The 24,731-nt window shown below is 42.3% G+C and overlaps 1 protein-coding gene across 1 annotated transcript; it reads right to left on the bottom strand.

Annotated features, from left to right (window-relative positions):
- Positions 1-3,925: 3,925 nt before the first annotated feature.
- On the bottom strand, positions 3,926-21,057 carry LOC124545772 (endocuticle structural glycoprotein SgAbd-5-like). The gene is made up of 3 exons (XM_047124718.1): positions 21,043-21,057; positions 14,121-14,239; positions 3,926-4,202 (listed from the first exon to the last, which is right to left on the bottom strand). The coding sequence occupies exons 1-3, from the start codon at positions 21,055-21,057 to the stop codon at positions 3,926-3,928; spliced, it is 411 nt and encodes a 136-aa protein (XP_046980674.1).
- Between the last annotated feature and the right edge of the window lie 3,674 nt (positions 21,058-24,731).

Here is a 24,731-nt window from a genome sequence, read left to right as displayed (position 1 = left end):
GCTGCCCTTTCTGTACTTGCCCGAGGCCATCTAACGTAAAAAACCGCCCAGTCCACGCCACACAACCCCTGCTACCCGTGTAGCAGCTTGCTGCGTGTAGTGGACTCCTGACCTATCCAGCGGAACCCGAAACCCCACCACCCTACGGCGCAAGTCGAGGAATCTGCAGCCCACACGGTCGCAGAACCGTCTCAGCCTCTGATTCAGACCCTCCACTCGGCTCTGTACCAAAGGTCTGCAGTCAGTCCTGTCGACGTTGCTGCAGATGGTGAGCTCTGCTTTCATCCCGCTAGCGAGACTGGCAGTCTTCACCAAATTAGATAGCCGCCGGAAGCCAGAGAGGATTTCCTCCGATGCATAGCGACACACATCATTGGTGCCGACTTGAGCGACCACCTGCAGATGGGTGCACCCTGTACCCTTCATGGCATCCGGAAGGACCCTTTCCACATCTGGAATGACCCCCCCCCCAACCGGTATGCACACGGAGTGCACATCGGTTTTCTTCCCCTCTCTTGCTGCCATATCCCTAAGGGGCCCCATTACGCGACTGACGTTGGAGCTCAAAACTACCAGTAAGTCCACCCTCTGCGACCACCCGGATCTTCCAGACTGAGGGGTAACCCCTGGAACAGGACAAGCAGCCATGTCCAGCCAAAGATCAGTATCAGCCTGAGACAGAGCCTGAAACCGGTTCGTCAGACAAACTGGAGAGGCCTTCCGTTCAGCCTCCTGGAATGTCTTTCGCCCCCTGCCACACCTCCAGACGACCTCCCACTCTACCAGAGGTGAAGGATCAGCCTCAATGTGGGCAGTATCCCGGGCAGCCACAGTCGTAGTCCGATCGGGGGATGCGTGGGACGAGCTGGCCGTCCCTGACAAACCACCATCTGGACCCCCACAGTGATGCCCATTGGCAACAGCCTTAAGCTGTGTGACCGAAGCCAACACTGCCTGAAGCTGGGAGCGAATGGATGCCAACTCAGCCTGCATCCGAACACAGCAGTTGCAGTCCCTATCAATGCTAAAAACTGTTGTGCAAAGAACGTCTGAACTAATCTACAGAGAGCACAAACACACCTCTGTTATTGACCGATAGAATTACATCTTTTATAAAAGCAGTTGATAACTTTACAGATGTAGACATTTCGAAATTTGTGGTAAGTTCTATGGGCCCAAACTGCTGAGGTCATCGGTTCCTAGGCTTACACAGTACTTAATCTAACTTAAACTAACTTATGCTAAGGACAATACACACACCCATGCCCAAGGGAGGACTCGAACCTCCGACTGGGGGAGCCGCGCGAACCGTGGCGAGGCGCCCGAGACCGCACGGCAGCCCCGCGCGGCAGAGATGTAGGGAGAGTCTGTTCACTTTGTAGTTTTTCTTATGTTTTGTCTTCTTTTTTATGACTAATTACAACATATTGTCAGTTTATAGGTGCTGTGTTTTTTCGAAGAGCTTCTGTTAATAATTTCTGCCGTATTTCCTTTACTCAATCTTTGAACACTATTTAAACTGCATCATAATCAGGCGTCTTTCTTTATACTTCAAGAAACTTAACTTACCTCATAGGACACTGCTTTTAGGATGTCATTATTTGTTTTGGTAGTTAAAGTGGTTGATCTCTCTAACTAAACAGATATTTATGGATATATTAAGGGTGTTGCACGTTTCTAACGATGTTGATAGTTACTGACGCCGTCATTTATAACCGATATCCGTCGAGTACCTCGATGGTTTGTTTCGTTATTCTCCTTGTAGTTTTCTTCCGTTTCTGTTAACAAATTGTGATAGGTCAGTACATTCTGTCCTCCATTCATCTCATCATTCCCAAGAAAATCTCATCTCACCTTTTCCATAGTGGAAGCTTCTTTACATTTGCGATCTCTTTTTTTTTACATATATTTTTCACAATCCACAAAATATTTTCCTTTCTGGCAAAGCGAAGCAAAAGCTGTGCAGAAAGCAAGCTGAAAACGGCAAGTCTCTTCTACTTATGGTCCTGGTCCTTCGATGGAATTTGAACTATCCTACCTCTCCATTTATGGCGTACTCAACGTTTAATGTAGACTACTAGCTACCATGTACCTTGAATTTTTATATATGTAAACAATTGCCAGAGATAAAGGAAATAATAAATGAGAGAAGAACAAGTCCTGTTAGAAACGTAGGACTGAATATTGACCATTTAAATTTGTAGCCTGCTGCTTAGCCACATATTCACGCTTTGGCTAAGAACTCATATTAAAAAATATTCTCTTCCTTCTATGAAGGTATTATCTTGATTTTCTAAGATGCTGTACTCGTATCTTAATTTTGTGTAGCATACGTTAGACTCTCAGGGTTTATTACCGCTAAAAGTTCTAGAGTGGCTTAGGGGGGTCCAAAAAAATGGTTCAAATGGCTCTGAGCACTATGGGACTTAACATCTCAGGTCATCAGTCCCCTAGAACTTAGAACTACTTAAACCTAACTAACCTAAGGATATCACACACGTCCATGCCCGAGGCAGGATTCGAACCTGCGACCGTAGTGGTCTCGCGGTTCCACTCTGAAGCGCCTAGAACCGCTCGGCCACACGGCCGCCTTAGGGGGGTCCCATTATACATAAATTCGTCATAAAATTTAGTCAAATTGAAGTTTTACTCTATATCGCCTTTTCATTACCTTATTAAACTTATAATATTCTGGAAGTATGTGTAATAACTTTTGTCTGTTTTATATCTGTATAAAGCTCTTGCAGCAGACGCTCAGATAGTTGTCTGCCTTGTGCAGTAGTGTGAATATTTTTAGTACACTCGTTGAAAAAAACAGAACAGATGAAACTAGTTTACTCGTTAATGATACTGCATTAGCGATAATTCACAGCCAAAAGTATTCTCTTTCTTGAGTTACATAATCTTCAGAAATGTCATATAACTACACCACCTTATTAATCAAAACTAGCGAATATTTAAAGATAAATTTGTTTTTTTGGGACAGGTATGACTGTGGATAGAGGATTTATCACGTCTACATAAATTATTTGAGATGTTTGGGAAAATAATGTCATTCAACATATATTTGCAGCTGCACGATATCGTACGCAGAAGACATTTGAGAACTGTCTTCATCACACAGAGTCTAGGACGTATCGAGCTGTGGAACTTTTGCCACTGTTAACAAAAGAGAGTCTATTATGAGAAACATTCCAGTACAAAGTATACAAATATAATTTATTCATTTGTTTTGTTCATTTGTACAACAAATTTAGTAAGTTTTCTTCTTGTGGGGAATACAGCTCACAGGTGTGGGATCCGTACCAGATAGTGTTGATAGAAGGGATAGAGAAGATCCAATGGAGAGCAGCGCGCTTTGTTACAGGATCATTTAGTAAACGCGAAAGAGTTACGGAGATGATAGATAAACTCCAGTGCAAGACTGTGCAAGAGAGACGCTCAGTAGCTCGGTACGGGGTTTTATTGAAGTTTCGAGAACACACCTTCACTGAGGAGTCAAGCAGTAAATTGCTCCCTCCTACGTATATCTCGCGAAGAGACCAAAAGGATAAAATCAGAGAGATTAGAGCCCACACAGAGGCATACCGACAATCTTTCTTTCCACGAACAATACGAGACTCTAATAGAAGGGCGAACCGATAGAGGTACTCAAAGTACCCTCCGCCACACACCGTCAGGTGGCTTGCAGAGTATGGATACAGATGTCGATGTAGATACGGTTTCTTCAAATTCCCAACAACTCTGAGAGATCGCAACACCTCACAAAAATTTCTGCTGTTAGGTGGCAGAGGCTATTACCAATGTCCCATCTGACAGCGGTAGTTGTTGCACACTTTCTCAACGATTTTAAACAGTCAGTTCAGAAGCTGATGTTGAAATTTCAGGGATTTAAAAGATCCAGTGACATGAATTGACTGGCCGTTCAGCCCATCAGTGTAAGTGCAGCGTTACTTCCAATGGCCAGAGAGGGCTGTAGGAAGGGCAGTTCTGTAGGTCGCGGCAGCGGTGTGGGGCGCACAGCCACTGCTCCGCTGCCGAAGGCCACTCTGGGCCGGTAGCCGTTCTCGTCGGCCTCGTAGGTGACGCTGTAGGTGGCGCCGCCCGCGTCCGGCGGCTGCCACGAGAAGCTGCCCCGCAGGCGCGCGCCGTCGCCCTCCGTGCCGAACTGCTCCTGCCGGATGCCGTTGCTCGTCTCGTACCTGCGCAAGCATTGCACCCACCAATCATTACTGCGCAGCATAGAGTACCAGGCTATTGAACTATTTACCAATATATTTTTTACGTGTGTTTGTGTGTGTGTGTGTGTGTGTGTGTGTGTGAGTGAGTGAGTGTGTGTGTGTGGCTCCAGAACGCTAGCAGTATTTCAGGCGCACTTGCTAAATGTGTGTTAGTACTAGCAGACAGTTACTGTAGGGGTACTGAAATTCAGGATTTTTAAATACACACATAAAAAAAATCTGCGTCACCTCGACAGCCCTTTGGCACCCCTTTGGAACGCAATACGTCCACAGTTTTTGCTCTTGTGTACGATAGACGCTTAAGCGCTTTCAGCTCTCCTGTTCCGCCCTCCCCCCTGGTAGCGTGATCATAAGGGAGTGTGACATAGACAAATGTGTGAATAAAACGGCAAAGAGTCCCTCTAATACCCCAACTTTGAAGCACACACCCAGGCATCCGATCACTGTTATTGAGATTTTTAAGAATGTATCTGTGCTGCTAGCAGGCTTGCCTGCATGCATGCTCCACGAACTACTTCAAAGGTTGTCTCAGTACAGGTTCATTCCTAAAATTTCTCAATAAATCTGGGTTATTGCAGAACTGAATGGGCCTCACAAGGATGATCTGGCTTTTATTTACAACTGTGTCAATGTTGTCCCCCCTCCCCTCGAAATGAGGTCTGAAAATGCACGAGCACTTCTTGCTTCGGATCATCTTCATATTTCGTAGTATGGCTGTTAATGGTCTCTAATGGTTCCAAACTGTACACAAGAGCAAAACTTACGGTCGCACTGTACTAGAGAGTGGTGCGATGATGCTCAGTGGTGTTTCAAGCCCACGATGTTCTGAAAGAATGAACGAATAGACCAGGAGGTTGCAGGAGGGTCACAAATTGTGGAGAACATCATCGCTCTGTTAATTGTCGCTTTCGACTGCGATATGTGTGGGCATCAAATTCCCAAGGAAAGGGGTAGTTCAACAGAAGCATTCTGCTCTCCAAATTCGGGATCTGCGTAGTATGCCATTTGTCCTTGACTTATTATCATTTACCAGCTCCTACAGTGCCTCCAATGTCGCGTTCAGCTCGCTTTCGTTACCAGCTTATACCGTTCTAAATACAGTCTCCAAAATACTTCCCCATACATATATGCAACCTCTCTTCTGCTGTTGTAGCAAACGTCACACATTACCTCCACTATTTGCTATATTTGCCTTCGCAGCTGCTCTCAAGCTTTATGCTATTTCTTGTACTCCCCATAAACTTTCCCAAGTACTCCTTTGTTCTTGACTACCCGTCTCAAATCGGAAAACACCTTATCCAGCCTCCTCATTCACTCCGGAATTGCCATGCCTTAAACACTTAACTGAGTGTTCGTTGGTGACTAGAAACCACCACGTTCTCTTTACTGGCAAACAGAAAATGGTTCCGCAGTGCCCACGCTCTGCCTCGGACGAAGAGGTACAGCATCGCCAGAACTAGCATCCTTCCCGTCCTAGTTGTTGGTGTAAAATAACCTGAGGACAGGGCCTACAATAATTCTAAGTAGTCTGCTGTCATCGATCAGCATTTTTCACAAAAGTAAACTAAAAAACCCTTATTATAACACAAAATTCATACATTCATGCTTAAGATACAACTCCCAGTACCCCACACATAAAACAGATAGTCATTTAGATTCATTTACACTTTCCTATGTACTCTGCTGCTTCCTTATTTTTACTTTTTTCTCCACTTCTATTCTTACTGTCTCTGAGATTGACCCCAGAGCGCCTCAAAACAGCCGCAGGCGTCCAACATGGACATGGTAGACAACATCACCCACTTGCCCATTCCATACTGTAGTAAAGTTACTGCGCGTTTGACAGCTTCTTCCAGTCTCTCCCTGTACTCGTTTCTACGAGGGTCACTCCAAAAGAAATACACACCATTTTTACAAAAATAGAATTTTCATTCTGCACGTGTGAAAGTTTTACAGTGTGTAGCTACATACTTCCCCCTTGTTTTCAAAACTAGTTCAACCTGTTGCCGTGAATGGCGTCGTCACAGCATATCGTCAAGATGGCTGCTACACTTGACGTTCGTCAGAAGCAACGTGCTGTCATAGAATTCCTGTGCTGTGAGGACGGGGCGTGAGTCGTGCTTGGGTAGCTCAGGTGGTAGAACCGCTACGGTTGCAGGTTCGAATCCTGCCTCGGGCATGGATGTGTGTGATGTCCTTAGGTTAGTTAGGTTTAACTAGTTCTAAGTTCTAGGCGACTGATGACCTCAGAAGTTAAGTCGCATAGTGCTCAGAGCCATTTGAACCATCAGGTGGTAGAGCACTTCCCCGCCAAAGGCTAAGGTCTCGATTTCGAATCTCGGTCCGGCACACAGTTTTAATCCGCCAGGAGGTTTCATATCAGCGCACACTCCGCTGCAGAGTGAAAATCTCATTTTTAAGTGGTAGATGTTTTCAAATAATGAAGGGCACATGATTTACGGAATGTGGGGAGTGTAGCAGCACAGACTGATGAAAGATCTCAAGAAACTAACAGACTGTTAAGTGAGGTAGATGCAAGCAAGTGAATATCGTAAGGGTTGTACTCAAATGCGGAATATGGACTTCGAGAATTGTGCTGCCCGATGTTTTGAAGGAGGAACTTGCGGTATAGGTGACGCATTGTGGGAAACTAATCCTAAAGGACACTCGAGAGTCTAGGTCGTCACCGTTGAGGGGAACAATGTAGCGCTGCTAACAGACCACGAGTAAAATTTGCGTTAAGATGCAGTGGAATATTGCTTAGCCACCAATGACTTGTAAGCGCGGCATTTCGACAATTAGGATAAGACGATAAGCATATGAAATTTTTGCGAGATGGACTAGCCTTCCTTGGCATAACTTACTATCACACTGGTAACGCATGGCGCAGGCTAGGCAATGTCCCCATCATCGAGTTTCGGTGGTGTTGCTGAATATATTGCCAGAAGTGGTACATTGGCACAAGAAATGTGTTGCTGTTGGGTATTAGCAATCATTGATCTTGTAACAGAGCCTTTCGCAGTCCAGCAGTACCGCCAGAACACAGGGGCTATGCCAAATGGGGAGGTGACATGGAGCCAGTAGCCGCTACCACTGTTTTGAGGCCCTGCCAATGTACTAAATCCATTACTGGGGTTGGTGGTACAGTACTGTGGGCTTGCTGGTCCACTGCAGCAGGTACCAGACTTCTGTGAGACAGCAGTGGGTCACACCTCATGCACAGAAACTGCCCTCTGACAAGGAGGTGGGTGCACCTCTTGCAACGCACCTTGGCCAGCTGGGTGTGCTCATTCATCCAAGAGACGCTACCTCTGCAAGATTCCGCTATGTATTGTTGATATCAGGGCTGTGGCTCACGCAACAGAGTGCAGGCCTGGCGCTGAGAGCATACGTCAGCAAAGCAGCGTGCCACCGAGAGTTGCATCCTGCTGGACAGACGGTGGCCGCCAGTTGACTAATTACTGGTCCACTTTTATGGGGCAGGGGCGTGATTCTTTCCCACCAAGCCGCAGAATCAATGTGTCAATTGGAAATATAGTGTTCATTTCTTCTTACTGGGACTCCTGCGTCTGCCATCCAGCCTCACAACATGGCCAGTTACTTGTAAACGTAGTCGCCCACAGAGTAGTATACTGTACCTCAGTGTCCTTCATCATGATCACTTATTTTACACGCCTCACGCTCCTTATGTCCCCTGCCAGGTTTGTCTCAACAGTATACACGAGCGAGGCTAATGCCCGCTGGCTGCTCTTGTACGTCTCACACAGACTATTCATTGACATACCAAAGTTGCACTAACATCCGACCATGTCTTCCAAGTGCTACGTCTTTTTTCTAAGGCAGTGTATATTAAGATCTAAAATATGTTAATGAGTTAAAGTGACACATTTCGCTCTAGACAGGACCATGTAGAAGAACCGTGACTCAAGTTTACGAGAATAGTTAACCAAGCACTTCATAGATATGTGCCTAGAAAAACAGATGGTGACGGTAAAGATTCCGCGTGGTGAAGTGTAAAGAATGTTCTACAGCAACCAACCAGCTAGTAATAGGTGTAAAACAAAGCATAGGTTTTGTTGTGTCTAGACAAGACAGCCTAGACACAATGAGAGGAAGCCGAAAGGCACGCGCTAAGTTAAAGCAGGATGGCGGGAGGTCTGAAACAGGATACGTAATGAATGCTATAAAGAAAAGTACGTAGCTTCTGGAATACTTAACTTTAATCCATCCTTTTCGTACATCTGGAGATTGTGGCGATACAAGTGAGACTCTTTAGATACATGCAATGTTACTAACTGCGCCTTGCTAGGTCGTAGCCATTGACTTAGCTGAAGGATATTCTAACTATTGGCTCGGCTAATGAGCAATGCTTCGTCCATGTAGTCGCTAGCAAAGTCGGCCGTACAACTGGGACGAGTGCTAGTCCGTATCTCGAGACCTGCCTTGTGGTGGCGCTCGGTCTGCGATCCCTGACAGTGGCGACACGCGGGTCCGACATGTACTAATGGACCGCGGCCGATTTAAAGCTACTACCTAGCAAGTGTGGTGTCTGGCGGTGACACCACAGGTTTCTCGATAGAGAGATGCAAAATGAATCACATTTGTCTGTCAAGAGGCTTATTCGTGAAGCCTTACGTTAGCAGAATATCATCAAAAGATCTGACACAAAACTCAAAGAAACTATAGTGAAACTGATTATAACAAAATAAAAGCAGAAAAGCGAAACTCTGTTTTCAAACTATCTTTTGCAACCAAAAAATCTAGGAATACTGCCCCAATTATTGCATAGTTTCCATGATGAGTGATACTAATATCTGTGTCAGTATTGTTGAAAAACAACTGAAACTGCAAAACTGAAGAGACCTGAAAGGCTCGATAAAATCCCTGTCAGATTCTATACCAGCTCAGCCCCTGTTTCCACCATAATGTACGGTGGTACACGTGGAACAAAAAACCGTGCCAGATGTTTGGAATAAAGAGTAAAGTCACACCCATCTGCACGAAGGGTAGCAGAAATGATGAACAAAACTACCATCCAGTGTTAACGAAATTTATTTGTTATTCTAGAATCTTACAATACATTCTGAGTACAAATGTAATGAGGTATATTGAACACAATGGCCTTTCTCTTGCCATCCATCATGGATTCCTAAAACATCACTCATCTGGAACCCAATTCGCTTTTCTCACATGACATATTGAAAGTCTCTGATCAAGGGGGTCAGGCCGATGCAGTATCGTTTTCATTTTTGGACAAAATTTGACTCGGCAGCATCTAGGCTTACGAATATTATTGGAAGTTCTACCACGTGTGGTATCAACCTAAAGTTGTGAGTGGATTGAAGTTTTCTGATGTGGATGACGCAGCATGTTATTTTGGATGTGGAGCTATCGATTGAAGTAGAGGTGGTTTCAGGTGTGCTCTGGGAAAGATGTATTGTGACCCTAACTGTTCCTGTTCCGTATTAGTGACTTTAATAGTAACCTGAGACTATTGGCAGGTGAAGTGCTTACTTTCAATGACGTACAGCCTGAAAGTAACTGAATAAATATTCAGTCACACCTTGACAATATTTCAAAGCAGAGATAATCAACGTGTTATAAATGTTCAGAAATCCATATTTCTGCAATTCACGAAATGGAAAAGAAACAACATATTGCCATATGACTACAAAATCAATGATTCATAACTGTAAACTGTCAACGCTTACAAATACATGGGGGTAAAAATTAGTAGCGATATGAAATGGAAGGATCACATAGGCTCAGTATCGCAGGTGCCTAACATCAACCACAATTATAAGTATCTAATATTGGTCTTAAACGAATTAATAAATAAACCCCAGCAGTAACAAGAGTAGAAGAATGAACCAAAGCAGAAACAGAAACCTATGGAAGTGCAATGTCTACAAATTGATTGCTTACAAAACATTTGTGCTACCAACCTTAGAATATTTGGGTAGCAAGTGGTTTAATTTTCATAGAAATTTAACCCCGTTCGACGAAATAGAGAGATGTAGCGTTAAAACATAGTTAATTTTCTTCCTCATAATGTAAATCAGAAAGAATAAAAAAGATTGAAAGCGTATAGACAACATAGTAAGAAGTATCCTTGGCGTGGACTGGAATAAAGCGCAGGTGACTCCTGTGTATAAGAAGGGCAAAAGGACGAACGGGCAAAATTAGAGACCAATAAGCAGAACATCCATTTGCTGCAGAATCCTTGAACATATTCTCAGTTCAAATATAATAAACTTCCTTGAGACTGACAAGCAGGGTTTTAGAAAGTATCGCTCTTGAGAAACTCAGCTTGCCCTTTCTCACATGATACACTGCGAGCTACGGATGAACGACAACAAGGAGATTCCATATTTCTAGATTTTCAGAAATCGTCTGACACAGTGTCCCATTGTAGGCTGTTAAAGAGGTACGAATATATAGAATAGGCTCACAGATATGTAAGTGGCTCGCGTGTTTCTTACGTTATAGAACCCAATATGTTGTCTTCAATGGCGAGTGTTCATCAGAGACAAGGGTGTCGTTAGAAGTGGCCCAGGGAAGTGTGATAGGACCGCTATTCTTCGCTATGTACACAAATGATTTGGCGGCCAGGGTGGAAGGAATTTGCGGTTGTTTTGTAATGATGTTGCTGTGTGTGGTAAGGTGTCGAAGTTAAGTGACCGTAGATGGATACAAGATGACTTAGACAACATTTCTAGTTAGTGTGATGAATGGCAGCTAGCTTTAAATGTATAGAAATGTAAGTGAATGAGGATGAGTAGGAAAAACAAATCCGTAATGTCCGTACACAGCATTAGTAGCGTCCTGATTCACACAGCCACGCTATTTAAATATCTCGGGCGTAACGTTGCAAAGTGACATGAAATAAAACCTGCATATGAGGATTGTGCTAAGAAATGTAAATGCTAGACTCTGGTTTATTGGGAGAACTGTAGGAAAGTACGGTTCATCAATAAAGGAGACAGAATATAAAACGCTAGTGCAAGAAGTGGTGTAGTGGTGAGAATCTGGAAGCAGTTCGTGAGACCTGCGGTTCAAATCTCCGTGTGGCCATCCAGACTCAGGTTTACCCACTATTTTCATACATACCTTAAGGTAGATGTCGGGATAGTTCTTTTGAAAGTGAAGGGCTATTTTACTTCCATATACTTCCCAAACCGGAGCTTCTGCTCCACCTCTAATTACCTCGTTGCCGACGGGAAATTAGGCTATAATCTTCCTTTTTGACAACGAGAACTCTATTGGGTGACCACAGTTGCAGTGTATCCTTTTTTGTTATTCTCAACTGACATTCCAAATCGGTGTACGGTTTCCTACAGTTAAAAGTAACGTCGGGCTTTTGGAAGAGTCCTAAAGGTGAATTGCAATGGATATTCTTCTTAGCCTTATCCCTCTGTACCCAGCTACGCTTGACTCTGAACAGAAGTGTAATTGGATGTGGTTTAATGACGAATCTATTAGCGTGTTGCGATTCATGCGCGTAGTATTTACTCAACAGGAGCAGAAATGTGGGTCGAGGTGCGGAAAGGTCGCTCCGGTAGACCACCAGATCGTGCTACTCGCAAGAGTGACTCTGAAGTAACACTGGAGTCACTAAACAACCTGACGATTGAGTAATGACAGCCTTACAGTGTTCCCTGCTCCTGAATGATGGCACGGAGTAAACCGAAAGTAGAGCGAAAGCCTGAAACTACTGTTGATATGCTTTTGTTAAAAATGGTGAGGTAGTGACTGTGTAAAAATAAAGGTTAACTCATCTCTTGATGTTACAGAAAATAATAAACGTCTGATAATAAGACCTTAAAGAAAGTAAAAAGTTTTACTCGTGAGCAAAGTAAAGCGCTGCTAAAAAAGATCTACTTGTGTGCTAAATGAAATGTTATTAAAATAGATGAGGGTTACATCCAAGAGCGGCATTTAGTGAATAAAAGTTCATGCTTTGTTAAACTAGGGTGTTATGAAAAATCTGGATATTGTTTACGTGCAACAAAGCGTACATATCTTTCCTTACTCATTGCACTAGATGGGCCCGTCTTCTATAAGACAATCTTAACTTTTTAGAACCATAAAATGTCACAATTATTTCAATAATATTTGGATTAGTGTTACGTAAAAGACAAAAAAAAAATTCAGGAAAAGTTCATGTCTCCAAGGATCAGCGATCAATATTGATAACTCGATTTCTAAAACGAGGTGAAAATTTAATAATCATAGAGAATAGGAACACTGTGGTAGGGGAAGGAACTGCAGACTCGGTTAGTGGAGATCGGGGACTCACTTGTAGTAAATAGGGCGGGAGTAAGGGAAACTAGCATCCCGCAGTACAGTTCAGCTGGTAATAGGATGGGAACAGATGAAGGAAACGGAAAAGTTACGCGAGGAACTGAGTTTGGTAATAAAATGAGAGAGCAGTAAACCTCAATGAGTTATGCAACAAATTTCAGCTAATAGTAACAAATATACAGTTCAAAAAAGACAAGAAGACGAGATCTACCTGATAAATAATTTTATATACTGCAGCATACAAAGTTGATTACATCTTAGCATGACATACATCCCAAAATGTTATACTGGTTTGTAGGGCGTAATAAGCAGCAGATACAGACTCGGAACACAATTTAATAATGGTGATGAATAGGCTGATGTTAGAGAGAATTGTCAGGAGGAATCAAAGTTTAGTGATGTGGCATAGTGCGCTCCTGAGGAATGGTGATGTGTTTTTGAAGCTCTCTAAAAATACTGCGACAGTGAATACTACAATACTTAGCTCACTTGAAGATAAATGGACGTCTCCAAAAAAAAAACAATTGTAGAAGTTGGTACGAGGAAGGTAGATATAAACAAAAATTTGGGAATGTGGTTGTATCACTTGATTGGCGAAAGATGAAGGTAAGAGAATCTGGAGATTGATGGTTGCATGGAAACGAGGAAAATTGCGTAATGCTAAGGCTTTAGATTAGCATTCTGTAGATGAGAGGACCACATCTGTATCTGACCACTTACATTTATATCTCCCGTGGTCTCCTTCGAAAACTACATGTCTATTATCCTTTTCCGCACTTCCGAAAAAACTTGGCGTACAGTCCGTCCCCAATAATTGGAGAACCATACCTTCGACGGGGAGTTGAAATATACTGTTATTTTGGTCTACGAAAAGCTGGAGAGATGTTTCATCATGACGGAGTAACTGGGTGTGGGAGGACAGATCTTGTTGCAAAGGCTGCAACAAAGTTCCAACATCTATTTTGAGATATTTGTATAGTGTCTTACAAAAAATGGGCAACTATTATTATATCCGAAAAATCTCGTGCCCTTCTCGAGAAGTGATCAAATGCCAGATATCGTTTTCCTTACATAAATTACGTACTATACCTTACTTCAGCATATTACAACAACTTCAAAAGAACACTTTGCGGTCCTCCAGATTACACCACTTAATCTTGGGCGTACCATATAGGATATGTGAAATAAATAATTGTCAAAAGGAGAACAGCATCAGCCATAACCTAGACTGAATACTTCACAAAAGCAGTAAGATATTTTGCCCTCTGTGTTTAAACTGATCTCTAAAAACGATTAGTAGGAGAGTGTAAATCAGTATGTTTATAGCTGGTAGACGTTACTGTATTTGGCCGTATAATCTGAGAAGCTCTTTCTGACGAACCACAATGAATATGTTAGTAACATTGTATCTCTAAAAGCGAATGCGTCACAAACTATCAATAGTTGCTCTATCTTTGCGACAGACTACTGAGCTTACCTCCATTTTAACAAGTAATCGTAGGAAAACCTTTATTTAAGTGTATTAGCGTTAAATGTGATGATGAGTACTTTAGGTATAACATATTAGTGACGTACCTCCAGTGCCACGGATCAACTCCGTTGAAGTCATTCTCCAGTACAACAATGGTAGCGTCTCTCGGATTCAACTGCGGTGCTGCTAGAATAGCATTCAGGAACGCAGTAACGAGGAAAATCTGTAAAATAGGTACAACACAAATGTTAACAACACGAGAAACTCAAAACCTCTCTAAAACACTTGCTCCTCCTTCCTTTCCAAGTCTCTCTCTCTCTCTCTCTCACTCACTCACTCACACACACACACACACACACACACACACACACACACACAACAGAAAGGAGCACAAAAAAATAAAAAACACATTCACAATCACACTTACTTGAGTAAGTACACTCACATTGGCACCCAGTTCTTCGGGACAAAGACACTAATGTGATATACGAATGGCATAGCGAACCAGAACTCGGCTTTCCTTTTCTTGCTCACCTTTGATGGATCAGTTTGTTGTTAAGAGACATTATTGTCTTTTTTAATTCTTTTAATTCCAATACTTTAGTGATCTATCTCAATAAGAATTAATTCTACACAGATGTCCGTCTGTAAATTTGGAAGGATTATTATACATAGATGAAAAACGCATGCGTGTGTAACGCAGGAACAAGGATGAATGTTGCAAATCAAGACCTACCAAAGTTAAATAAGTCATTTCCACCTTAAGTGAAACTTATGCCTACCTGCAGCAGTTTTTTGTCCGTTGTCACAGTAAAAAATAATTCATAATAACGTCCAGGAATAGAGAACAGCAGTTAATCTCTATATACGAAACTATCCTTCAGAGTGTCCTCTACAAAAAATATATTCTGTGCTCTTTTTGTCTTCGTGATTTTAACAACTGCTGTGGGTGAGCTCTTCCATGCTGAGCAATCAAGTGAAGTATTTGGACACTGAAAAGTCACACAACGTGACTTTATAATGAGATTCCTTAATTGGGCGATAAATTATTCTTTAATGCAACAATCATGTCAATGAGAGGTCTAATATTACTCAGTCGTTTGATACAAATCCGGTTGACAAACATATTTGCTTGAACTCAGACTTTTTTGCATGACGCTGTTTCTTCTTTGAAATAAACTGTTTCGCTTCTACATATTAGCTAATTCCCTCCATTTTGGTAGTAAGAAGCTGTACTGGAGCATATCATGATCTACGCAGCAATGTGTAAAGAATGACATATGGAAACATCCCTAGTAAAAATTCAGCACCATCATGGTTGGCACGGGCATAACTAACGGCTCACAGAGCTGTGACGTTTTATATGTTGAATGGAAAAGCTCAATCCATAAGCAGAATTTATCACCATACCACTACGCACAACACATTAAATTAGATCAGCGTAACTATTGAGCTAAAAAGCAGGTTGAATTTCTTTCAGTTTACAGAGTGTGTTTCACAATTCTACGTCTACATCTACATCTACATCCTTACTCCGCAAGCCACCTGACGGTGTGTGGCGGAGGGTATCTTGAGTATCTCTATCGGTTCTCCCTTCTGTTCCAGTCTCGTATTGTTCGTGGAAAGGATTATTGGTATGCCTCTGTGTGGGCTCTAATCTCTCTGATTTTATCTTCATGGTCTCTTCGCGAGATATACGTAGGAGGGAGCAATATACTGCTTGACTCCTCGGTGAAGGTATGTTCTCGAAACTTCAACAAAAGCCTGTACCGAGCTACTGAGCGTCTCTCCTGCAGAGTCTTCCACTGCAGTTTATCTATCAACTCCGTAACGCTTTCGCGATTACTAAATGATCCTGTAACGAAGCGCGCTGCTCTCCGTTGGATCTTCTCTATCTCTTCTATCAACCCTATCTGGTACGGATCCCACACTGCTGAGCAGTATTGAAGCAGTGGACGAACAACCGTACTGTAACCTACTTCCTTTGTTTTCGGATTGCATTTCCTTAGGATTCTTCCAATGAATCTCAGTCTGGCATCTGCTTTACCGACGATCAACTTGATATGATCATTCCATTTTAAATCACTCCTAATGCGTACTCCCAGATAGTTTATGGAATTAACTGCTTCCAGTTGCTGACCTGCTATGTTGTAGCTAAATGATAAGGGATCTTTCTCTCTATGCATTCACAGCACTTTGCACTTGTCTGCATTGAGATTCAGTTGCCATTCCCTGCACCATGCGCCAATTCGCTGCAGATCCTCCTGCATTTCAGTACAATTTTCCATTGTTACAACCTCTCTATATACCACAGCATCATCCGCAAAAGCCTCAGTGAACTTCCGATGTCATCCACAAGGTCATTTATGTATATTGTGAATACCAACGGTCCTATGACACTCCCCTGCGGCACACCTGAAATCACTCTTACTTCGGAAGACTTCTCTCCGTTGAGAATGACATGCTGCTTTCTGTTATCTAGGAACTCTTCAATCCAATCACACAATTGGTTTGATAGTCCATATGCTCTTACTTTGGTCATCAAACAACTGTTGGGAACTGTATCGAACGCCTTGCGGAAGTCGAGAAACACGGCATCTACCTGGGAACCCGTGTCTATGACCCTCTGAGTCTCGTGGACGAATAGCGCAAGCTGGGTTTCATACGATCGTCTTTTTCGAAACCCATGCTGATTCTTACTGAGTAGATTTCTAGTCTCCAGAAAAGTCAGTATACTCGAACATATAATTTCTGTAACAGGTATCCAGGATATTTAGAGGGGACTTAGTAAATAATGTTTCCAACACACGTCTTCAAATGTATCTTTTCGTTATAATGTGATTATGAAGTGGAAACACGAAGACACAACCACAGATATATCTAAACGAGGTAGACACCATATACTGACCGGCAGATACCGTTGGCGTGGTTGTAAGAAATCATGTACTGGTTGAAACAACCATCCGTGAGTTACAAAGTGCTGCCAGTAGTTCAACGACCTAAATGCCTGTGCTTAAGTAGTTAAAAAGTATGTGGTACAATCATCTAATTATAAGCCACGAACTTGTGTAATCAGTGCTAAGCCACGCTCAAGGTTGTGTGAAGAGCGAAACCACTAGTCAGTGACTCAAACGAATGATTTCGATTGGTAAATCACGTTATACCCTGTAGCAATACGATAGAAGGATTTGGATTTGTCCAATACCTGGAGAACGTTATCCACATTCATATACACTGCTGGCCACCGTAAATGCAACACCCTGAAGGAAGCATCCAAATCAAGTGAAATTTACACCATGGGTTTGCAGCGATGAGATATGCAACTGATTAGAATTTCAGCGCAGACGCACATCACGCGCGCCTGTGGCGCCACCTCATAGCGCCGTTTAAGGCTTGGCGATTTCGACGAGTGTACGTTCGGCACGTGTGTTTACCTTGTGGTTGTTTCACAAGACGATCAGTTATGCCTCGTAGACAACAGCGAACATCTTTTGATCAAGTATCCGAGTTCGACAGAGGAAGGATAGTGGCTTACCGAGATTGTGGATTATCATACAGAGAAATCGCTAGTCGTGTTGGACGAAACCAAACAACTGTAATGCGGATATGTGACCGCTGGATGCAGGAGGGTACGACGGAGCGACGTGGTCGATCGCATTCGCCTCGGTGCACCACTGCACGTGCTGATACGCGAATTGTGCGCATGGCAGTGACGGATCGCTCAGTGACATCCCGAACCATAGCACAGCACATTGCGTCTGTAACGCATCATCCAGTGTCTGCGCGTGCCATTCGACGCCGTTTACAACAGTGTGGTCTGTTCGCAAGACGTCGATTGCTTCGTCTACCATTGACGCAGAACCACAGACGTCTCCGTCGCCAATGGTGTGATGACAGACGGATGTGGACGGCAGAATGGAATGACATTGTCTTTACTGACGAGGCACGCTTCTGTCTGCAGCACCACGATGGTCGGATTCGAGTGTGGAGACACCGTGGAGAGAGGATGCTGGACAGCTGCATTATGCACCGCCACACTGGTCTTGCACCGGGTATTATGGTATGGGGCGGTATTGGATATTACTCTCGCACGCCTCTAGTACGCATTGCCGGTACTTTAAATAGCCGGCGCTACATATCCGAGGTGCTGGAGCCAGTTGTCCTTCCTTACCTTCAGGGCTCGGCCACAGCCATATTTCAACAGGATAATGCGCGATCACACGTGGCACGCATTGTCCAAAGGTTCTTCGTCAATAACCAGATTGAATTGCTTCCCTGGCCGGCTCGCTCTCCGGATCTTTCGCCGATAGAAAACATGTGGTCCATGGTTGCTCAACGAGTGACCCAGATTACATCCCCAGCTGCCACATCAGATGATCTTTGGCAACGTGTGGAAGCTGCTTGGGCTGCTGTACCCCAGGAACACATCCAACGTCTCTTTGACTCAATGCCGAGACGTGTGGCAGCGGTGATCTCCAACAATGGCGGCTACTCTGGCTACTGATTCTGGCAGGAACCACATGTCACAGACGTCTGTAAACGTAATCATTTGATACTTGGTCATCATGTTAACTACAAAATAAATCTTGTTGTGCTACCTCTTGTCTTTCTTGGTGTTGCATTTACGGTGGCCAGCAGTGTACAATGCCAGCAGGGAGGTACAGAGAAGGAGGTGACAGAATATAGGAGTGTTATTCGCGGTTAGTGTGTGGTTTCCTTATTGCACTGAAGTAAACGATACATACAGAAGGATATGAACACATAGCATTGTGTGCTACGTTCATCACAGAAAACGTCTGGAAATGATATCTATTTGTATTAGCACGACAATCCACACCATCATAAAGCAGCATCTGTGAGACAGTGCTACGTGGACAACAACATTCCTTGAATGAACTGGCCTGCCCAGAGTCCCGATCTTGAACACTTCTGGGTTGATTTATAACGTCTCGTTTGCTCCAGACGCCAGCCTCCAACATCACTACCTCCTCTGGATTCTGCTGTTGATAAAGAATGTCCATCTATTCCTCTACATACACTCAGAACTAGGTTGAAAGTGTCCACCCCATTTTGCTGTCCGCTAATAGTGTCTAAATACTTTCCGTCAGATAGCTCGTGAATGCTTTAATTGTGTGCCACTATTACTCAGTCAATAAAAGTGAGTCATATCAAACTAATTAGGGATCAGAGGTACATAAGCAGTTCAGTGAGCAGTAAGCTAAATTTAACCATAATGCGAACATTTGTTTGTGCACTGGAGAGCATTACTGGAGGTTGTATACGATTGCCTTCATCTGGTATTTGAACCGTCCTACGTCACCAGCTTTCGGTGAACCTACAGTTTATCCTAAACTGCAGACCACGGTATCTTGATGTTTGAATTAATAACAAATCATTTCTAGACTTGAGAATAGAGCTAAGTGACAGAAAAAGTCCTAGGATCTGAAGAAGTTTGAATTCTGGACATTATCAGTCCAACACTAACCCGGTTAGCCTTCGAACTTCCATTGAAATTAACACAGCGTACAGGCACATATCACCAACTTATTGTGGTAGCGTGGAAGGTGATACAATTATTTTTCATAGGCATTACTGTATGCTGATCCATAATTAGAAAATAACCTGCGTTCAGAAGATGGGGAAATAAAGGATAGTATCATACGACGTCAAAGATGAATGGAAAGTTATGTGTCTTCATTATCCCAGTGTTAACTTAGGATACCTGTATTGTCTCAAGAGAAACCGTGAATAACCTTTATGACCAGTAGCTTTATCCTCTGCTCTGATAGCGACTCCAGAAGGCAGTTCTGCAGAAAACGCACAGAAGAGTTCGTTCTGCTCTCGGTTAACATCAACTGACAATACTGATAGAGTGTTGCTTACATTGATATCATTACGTCAGTGTCGCCTAAAAGGAATAGCCAATAAATATCAACGAAGGTACACATTCTGTAAAAAAATCTTCTATGAAGTAAAGGAAGTTGCCAGCTACTAAGTAAGCCAGCAAATAATTTGGTAGTGGTATTGTTCAAGAATGTGTAGGCTTTAAATTCTATTGATTTATTTAAAATGACCTGCTAAAGAGAATACACATGTGCTAACATTTCTGTACAACATTATCACCGTCGCTAATAGAATATTAACCTTACTGCGAGTTTCATGCAACGAAAGAAAGATACCCCAGAATACTATACTATAGTACAATACTGATTATAAAAATATTGGAGGCTTAATTTCTCTATACAGCTCACAATTATACAAAATAACAACAGGAATAGATAAAGTAGTTTCTTTATACGATTCTGGAAGACACATATTAGAGTGACTCAAGAACAAAGGCGAACTCTCCTCAGAATTTTGACACGATAATTTTCATGATATAAGTTTGTTTACAGATAATACTTACAATGTCTTCTATTGCTGGTTGTTTATAGATATTGGTTACAACACCATCATCAAAAATTGCTGAAGTTGCATCTTGTGTATTAAATAGGTGTTTTGCTTACATAAAGGACACTCGTAGAAGTAGAACGGAACCTAGTGGATTTTCATTAATGTCCCCTGTTGCCCCACGTCTACATGTACGAATTACGTAGTAAAACCTGTTTTATTCTTTTCATTAACTATACCCTGAATAATCTGATGATTACATAATGAACCTGAGATAGTACTTCAAACAAAATTCAGCAGCATCACAGTCAATCGCTGCTGGGAACGTTACGCCACCAACTGTGAAATGTGTGATTTTTTAGCGCTACCGTTTACATATTGTAATGTCTTGGATAGGTCTCAAAAAATAAATAAATAAAATAGAAAAGAAGTTAATAAAACCAATTTGTCCTACTACAATATATGAAACTTTCCAAAATTTGCTACGTGAATATGTACGAGTAACTGGTGTTCCCAATCTACAGATATGATAAAGGACAGGCCTCTGCTAAGATACTTATGGCAGCAACAGCAGCGGATACAGTTTAGATAACGATGTTTACTACAAAAGAACCAGCATATACTCTGGGGCCTCACCCTCCTGATGGCCATATCTGCTGGACGTACCTGGAGGACTAGTGCCCTACTGTGCACGCGCCGCTATTATATAAGGTCTTTGTAGGTCGTCGTCTCCCCCCACTCATCGCTGTTGAGGCAGTGACCGCGCTAGTCACCTCAAAAACGCTGTTCCCAAAACTTGCTTCAAATTGCTCACGCTAAATATGCTCCGTTATTAGCCGGCTCTTCGCTTTATTATAGTCCTAGTGCTGTGGCCACTCCCCAGATGCGCGGAAAATTGGAGTTTTCTGCTTTCAAATGCTAAATCGAAGAGCTGAAATATCACGACAGACTAGCTCGAGAAAGGCAACAGCATGTATTTGTGGTTAGGCAACAACAAGCACAGTAATTTCAGAAACTTACTGCGAGCGTACATACAATTTGTGTCACTACTGGGTGCCGTCTGCCTACTTGTGGCTCAACAAATGAATAACTAGGCATCTGGTAAGAGCAGGCATTGCCTGCAAGGGGCGCGACGGTTAAAACAAAGTTTTTTGAAAACGGCCGCGAGATGCATTTTCATGATACGTATTTACCAAATAACTACCCATTTTTTATGTTATAGATGATTCAATGTCTCGCTACTATCTTCATTTTAGGCTATGTAGGGTATGTTCAATTATAATTATTTCATTATGTGGTGTTTTTTTATTTACATTGCGTTCACCTTACGGACATGCTAGGATGAATTTTTCGTAGGTGAGACAATGATGTCCTCAATATTAGCGTGTTTGCTTATCAAAAAGAACACATATCTTGAAGTACTAGACAAATGCATTATATACATTGACAGGGCCATGCAGATAAAAGTTGCACAAAGCTTAGTACATAAGTGAATATTATGAAAGCCACAAATGGTATCTAAATCATATGTAAACTAAAGACATATCAAAGCATGTAAAAATACATAAATGTAAGTGAAAAATAAAGTGCTCATGTTTACTAAAGTTCTGGCTGCATGAAGTTCATATGAGTGATCTTAAGGAATCGAGATGGATAACGAAATTAGGAAAACATGAGATGGTGTACAGTGAACGTGCACTTACATCAGCCAAATTCAAAGTGTGGTATTGTAATGAATTTAATCCATGGACAGTCGCTATTTGGTGAAAACTTTGCACGAATTATGAAAGACTGGTATTGCCAAACCCATTAGCAAAGATGCGATCACTTTAACAAAAATCCGGCAACTGTTATGCCAGTGCGCAAAAACAACGACTCCGAAGCATCTAATTGTCGTGTCATGTAATTATTTGCTTGTAAATATTGAAGTTCCAAGCGTTCCTAGTGACAATTGTGCAATAACACGATGAAATTCTCTCCAGAGACGCTTATTCAGTGATTGTAGTGCTGATTTATGTAAACTGAATCAGAATAAATAGAATCAAATGAAAAAAAAAACAGTTACAACATTCGACATGCGCTCTCTAATAAACAGAAATACCACATAATACAGAAGAATCCACACTCACCGACACTCTGCCGCAAACCAAAAATACATAAACACAAGACATCAATGAGGCCAGGTATAAATTACAGAAAAGTTGCAACATCTATATCTGATTTTATTAGACATAGAAAACACTTTCTCTTCCACTTCTATTACAGAAACAATAGAAATCATAGAAAAAACTCTCATGTCTCACAGCTGTCTAATTATAGAAGCAATAACAGAAAAAAACTAGTGCGCCGAAACTGATTACTGAACAAAACTTATTCCATGAAGAGGATGAATATTACCTGGAAAGTGAGGGACTACCCACGAGAAGGCCAGTATCAGGAACCTTAGCCTACATTTTTATCAGTCATTTAGAAAATTGGATATTAGGAAAATTAGCCACTGCCGACGTCTCCATGTAGCATACAAGACTTTGAAAACTCTGCAATAATTTTAAGTCAACCAACAATCACAAGGGACAACTCCCAGAGATCATAAATATTATTTCTCTGAATGTCAAAGCTGTGATAGATTGTACATAGGTGTGGCATGTAGAAATTTGAAAACGCAGTACACAGAACACGTCATATATATATGAAACAAATTGTTGCACATTAGACTTAAAACACCAGAATTGCCATTCGGCCAGCATAGCTTCAAAACACCAGAACTTCCATCCAACCAGCATGGATGGGACAAGGATATTTCTGGGCAGAAAACGACTGATGTTAGCATCAGCATTCCTGGAATCAGTGATGTCAGCAGTAGCATTCCTCGAATTCCCCCTTACTCCCTCATTTCTCGGATTTTCCACCCCCTCCTCCCTCTCTCTTTCACAATGGATAATGGTCATCATGATATCAGCCAGTCGCTGCACAGTGACTGCTGATCTCGCCAACAGAGAGCGATCTCAGCTTCCCACCCTTCAGGAAATTTAAATATTTATGATTTGACTGCGTGAGCATCATCGTTTTCTGTCCGCGCTTTTTACTGATATGAGTAGCACGAAACGCTGCCAGCAGCAGTAGTCAGCTGGGAAGAAGAAGAAGAATATCAGTAAGTATATTGTCTGTCTATCTCTAATTATTATTATGATAATTATTTTTAGGACAGATGGCCTTTGTAGTCTGGTCCCAACCCCCACAAACCAACCAATCAATTATTTCTAGGTACATGTGTACCATTTTATACTGAGGGGTTAGTAGTTATTGTTTCACAGGAGGATTCACAGATATTCCACCGTGTGCTAGTACCTCAGCAGCGGTCAACGTCCACAAGATGTCTTCCTTACCTATCAGACCTGCTGCATCAGCAGCAGTCCTCTCCAGAACTACCACAACTAACCAAGCTCCAGGCAGTCCCCTCAAGGATACTGGTTTTGGCTAACTCTTATAACATGATGGCAAGTGGATCTAAATTTGGGCTAATCACTAGGGTGTGACTTTCATGTGATAATAGAAGCGAAAAAACGTTCGATAGGTGATGTCAAATACTAATGGTTCAAGTGGAAGTACATGTGCAGTATGATGAGCCATATCGACACGAAGATGACAGTCGGGTATGATGCATAACATACTCCGATCGACATTCACATTCTTGGAACAAAGTTATGTAGTAGGTACACATATAAATGTAGATATGGATCCTGAGATAATGCTAGAATTGAAACGTCCCCTTAGAAAAATTAAGAATGACAGTGCTGGAAAACTTCTACGTTATTTTATTTTCAAACAGCTGAGCAAAACTCAACGTACTCAAACAGTTTTCTCTTTACTTATTCTGATCACCACTAAACAGACATACAATATTTTTTAGCACAACGCAATCTGACTTTCAATAATCCCTACAAAATAATAGCCTTGACCAACAATAACCTATACCTTTCATGAATCAGTTTCCTCACAAAAATCCTCGTTACTCGAACTACTACAATACAGCGAGCACCAATACTGCCAGCCGAATAAAAGATTCTAACTACTGAAGGCACTAACTGCTGCTGGCGGCTCACCTCCAACTGCCCAACGCTACGCGCTGTTCACATCCAACTCCCAACACGACACTGGCGAATATTTCAACAATGACCTCAACTAGCCACAGGTGCCACACAGAGCAGTCAGCGATTTTCATACAGAGCACTACGTGGCGTTACCATCATAAAACCTAAACAGCCTACTTACAGAATTAATCTTTTGGGACACGAGCGTACATTCTAAGGCAAAAAAAAGACACA

Source organism: Schistocerca americana, chromosome 8, assembly GCF_021461395.2.
Source record: "Schistocerca americana isolate TAMUIC-IGC-003095 chromosome 8, iqSchAmer2.1, whole genome shotgun sequence".
In the NCBI taxonomy this organism is placed as follows: domain Eukaryota; kingdom Metazoa; phylum Arthropoda; class Insecta; order Orthoptera; family Acrididae; genus Schistocerca; species Schistocerca americana.
Note: the sequence above shows the minus strand (reverse complement) of the source record. Positions and strands in the feature narration are given on the sequence as shown.

Coding starts and splice junctions, on each gene's coding strand:
- LOC124545772 (XM_047124718.1), bottom strand. Junction 4,203..14,120: donor GTTGATCCGTGGCACTGGAG/GTACGTCACTAA, acceptor ATGCTTGCGCAG/GTACGAGACGAGCAACGGCA.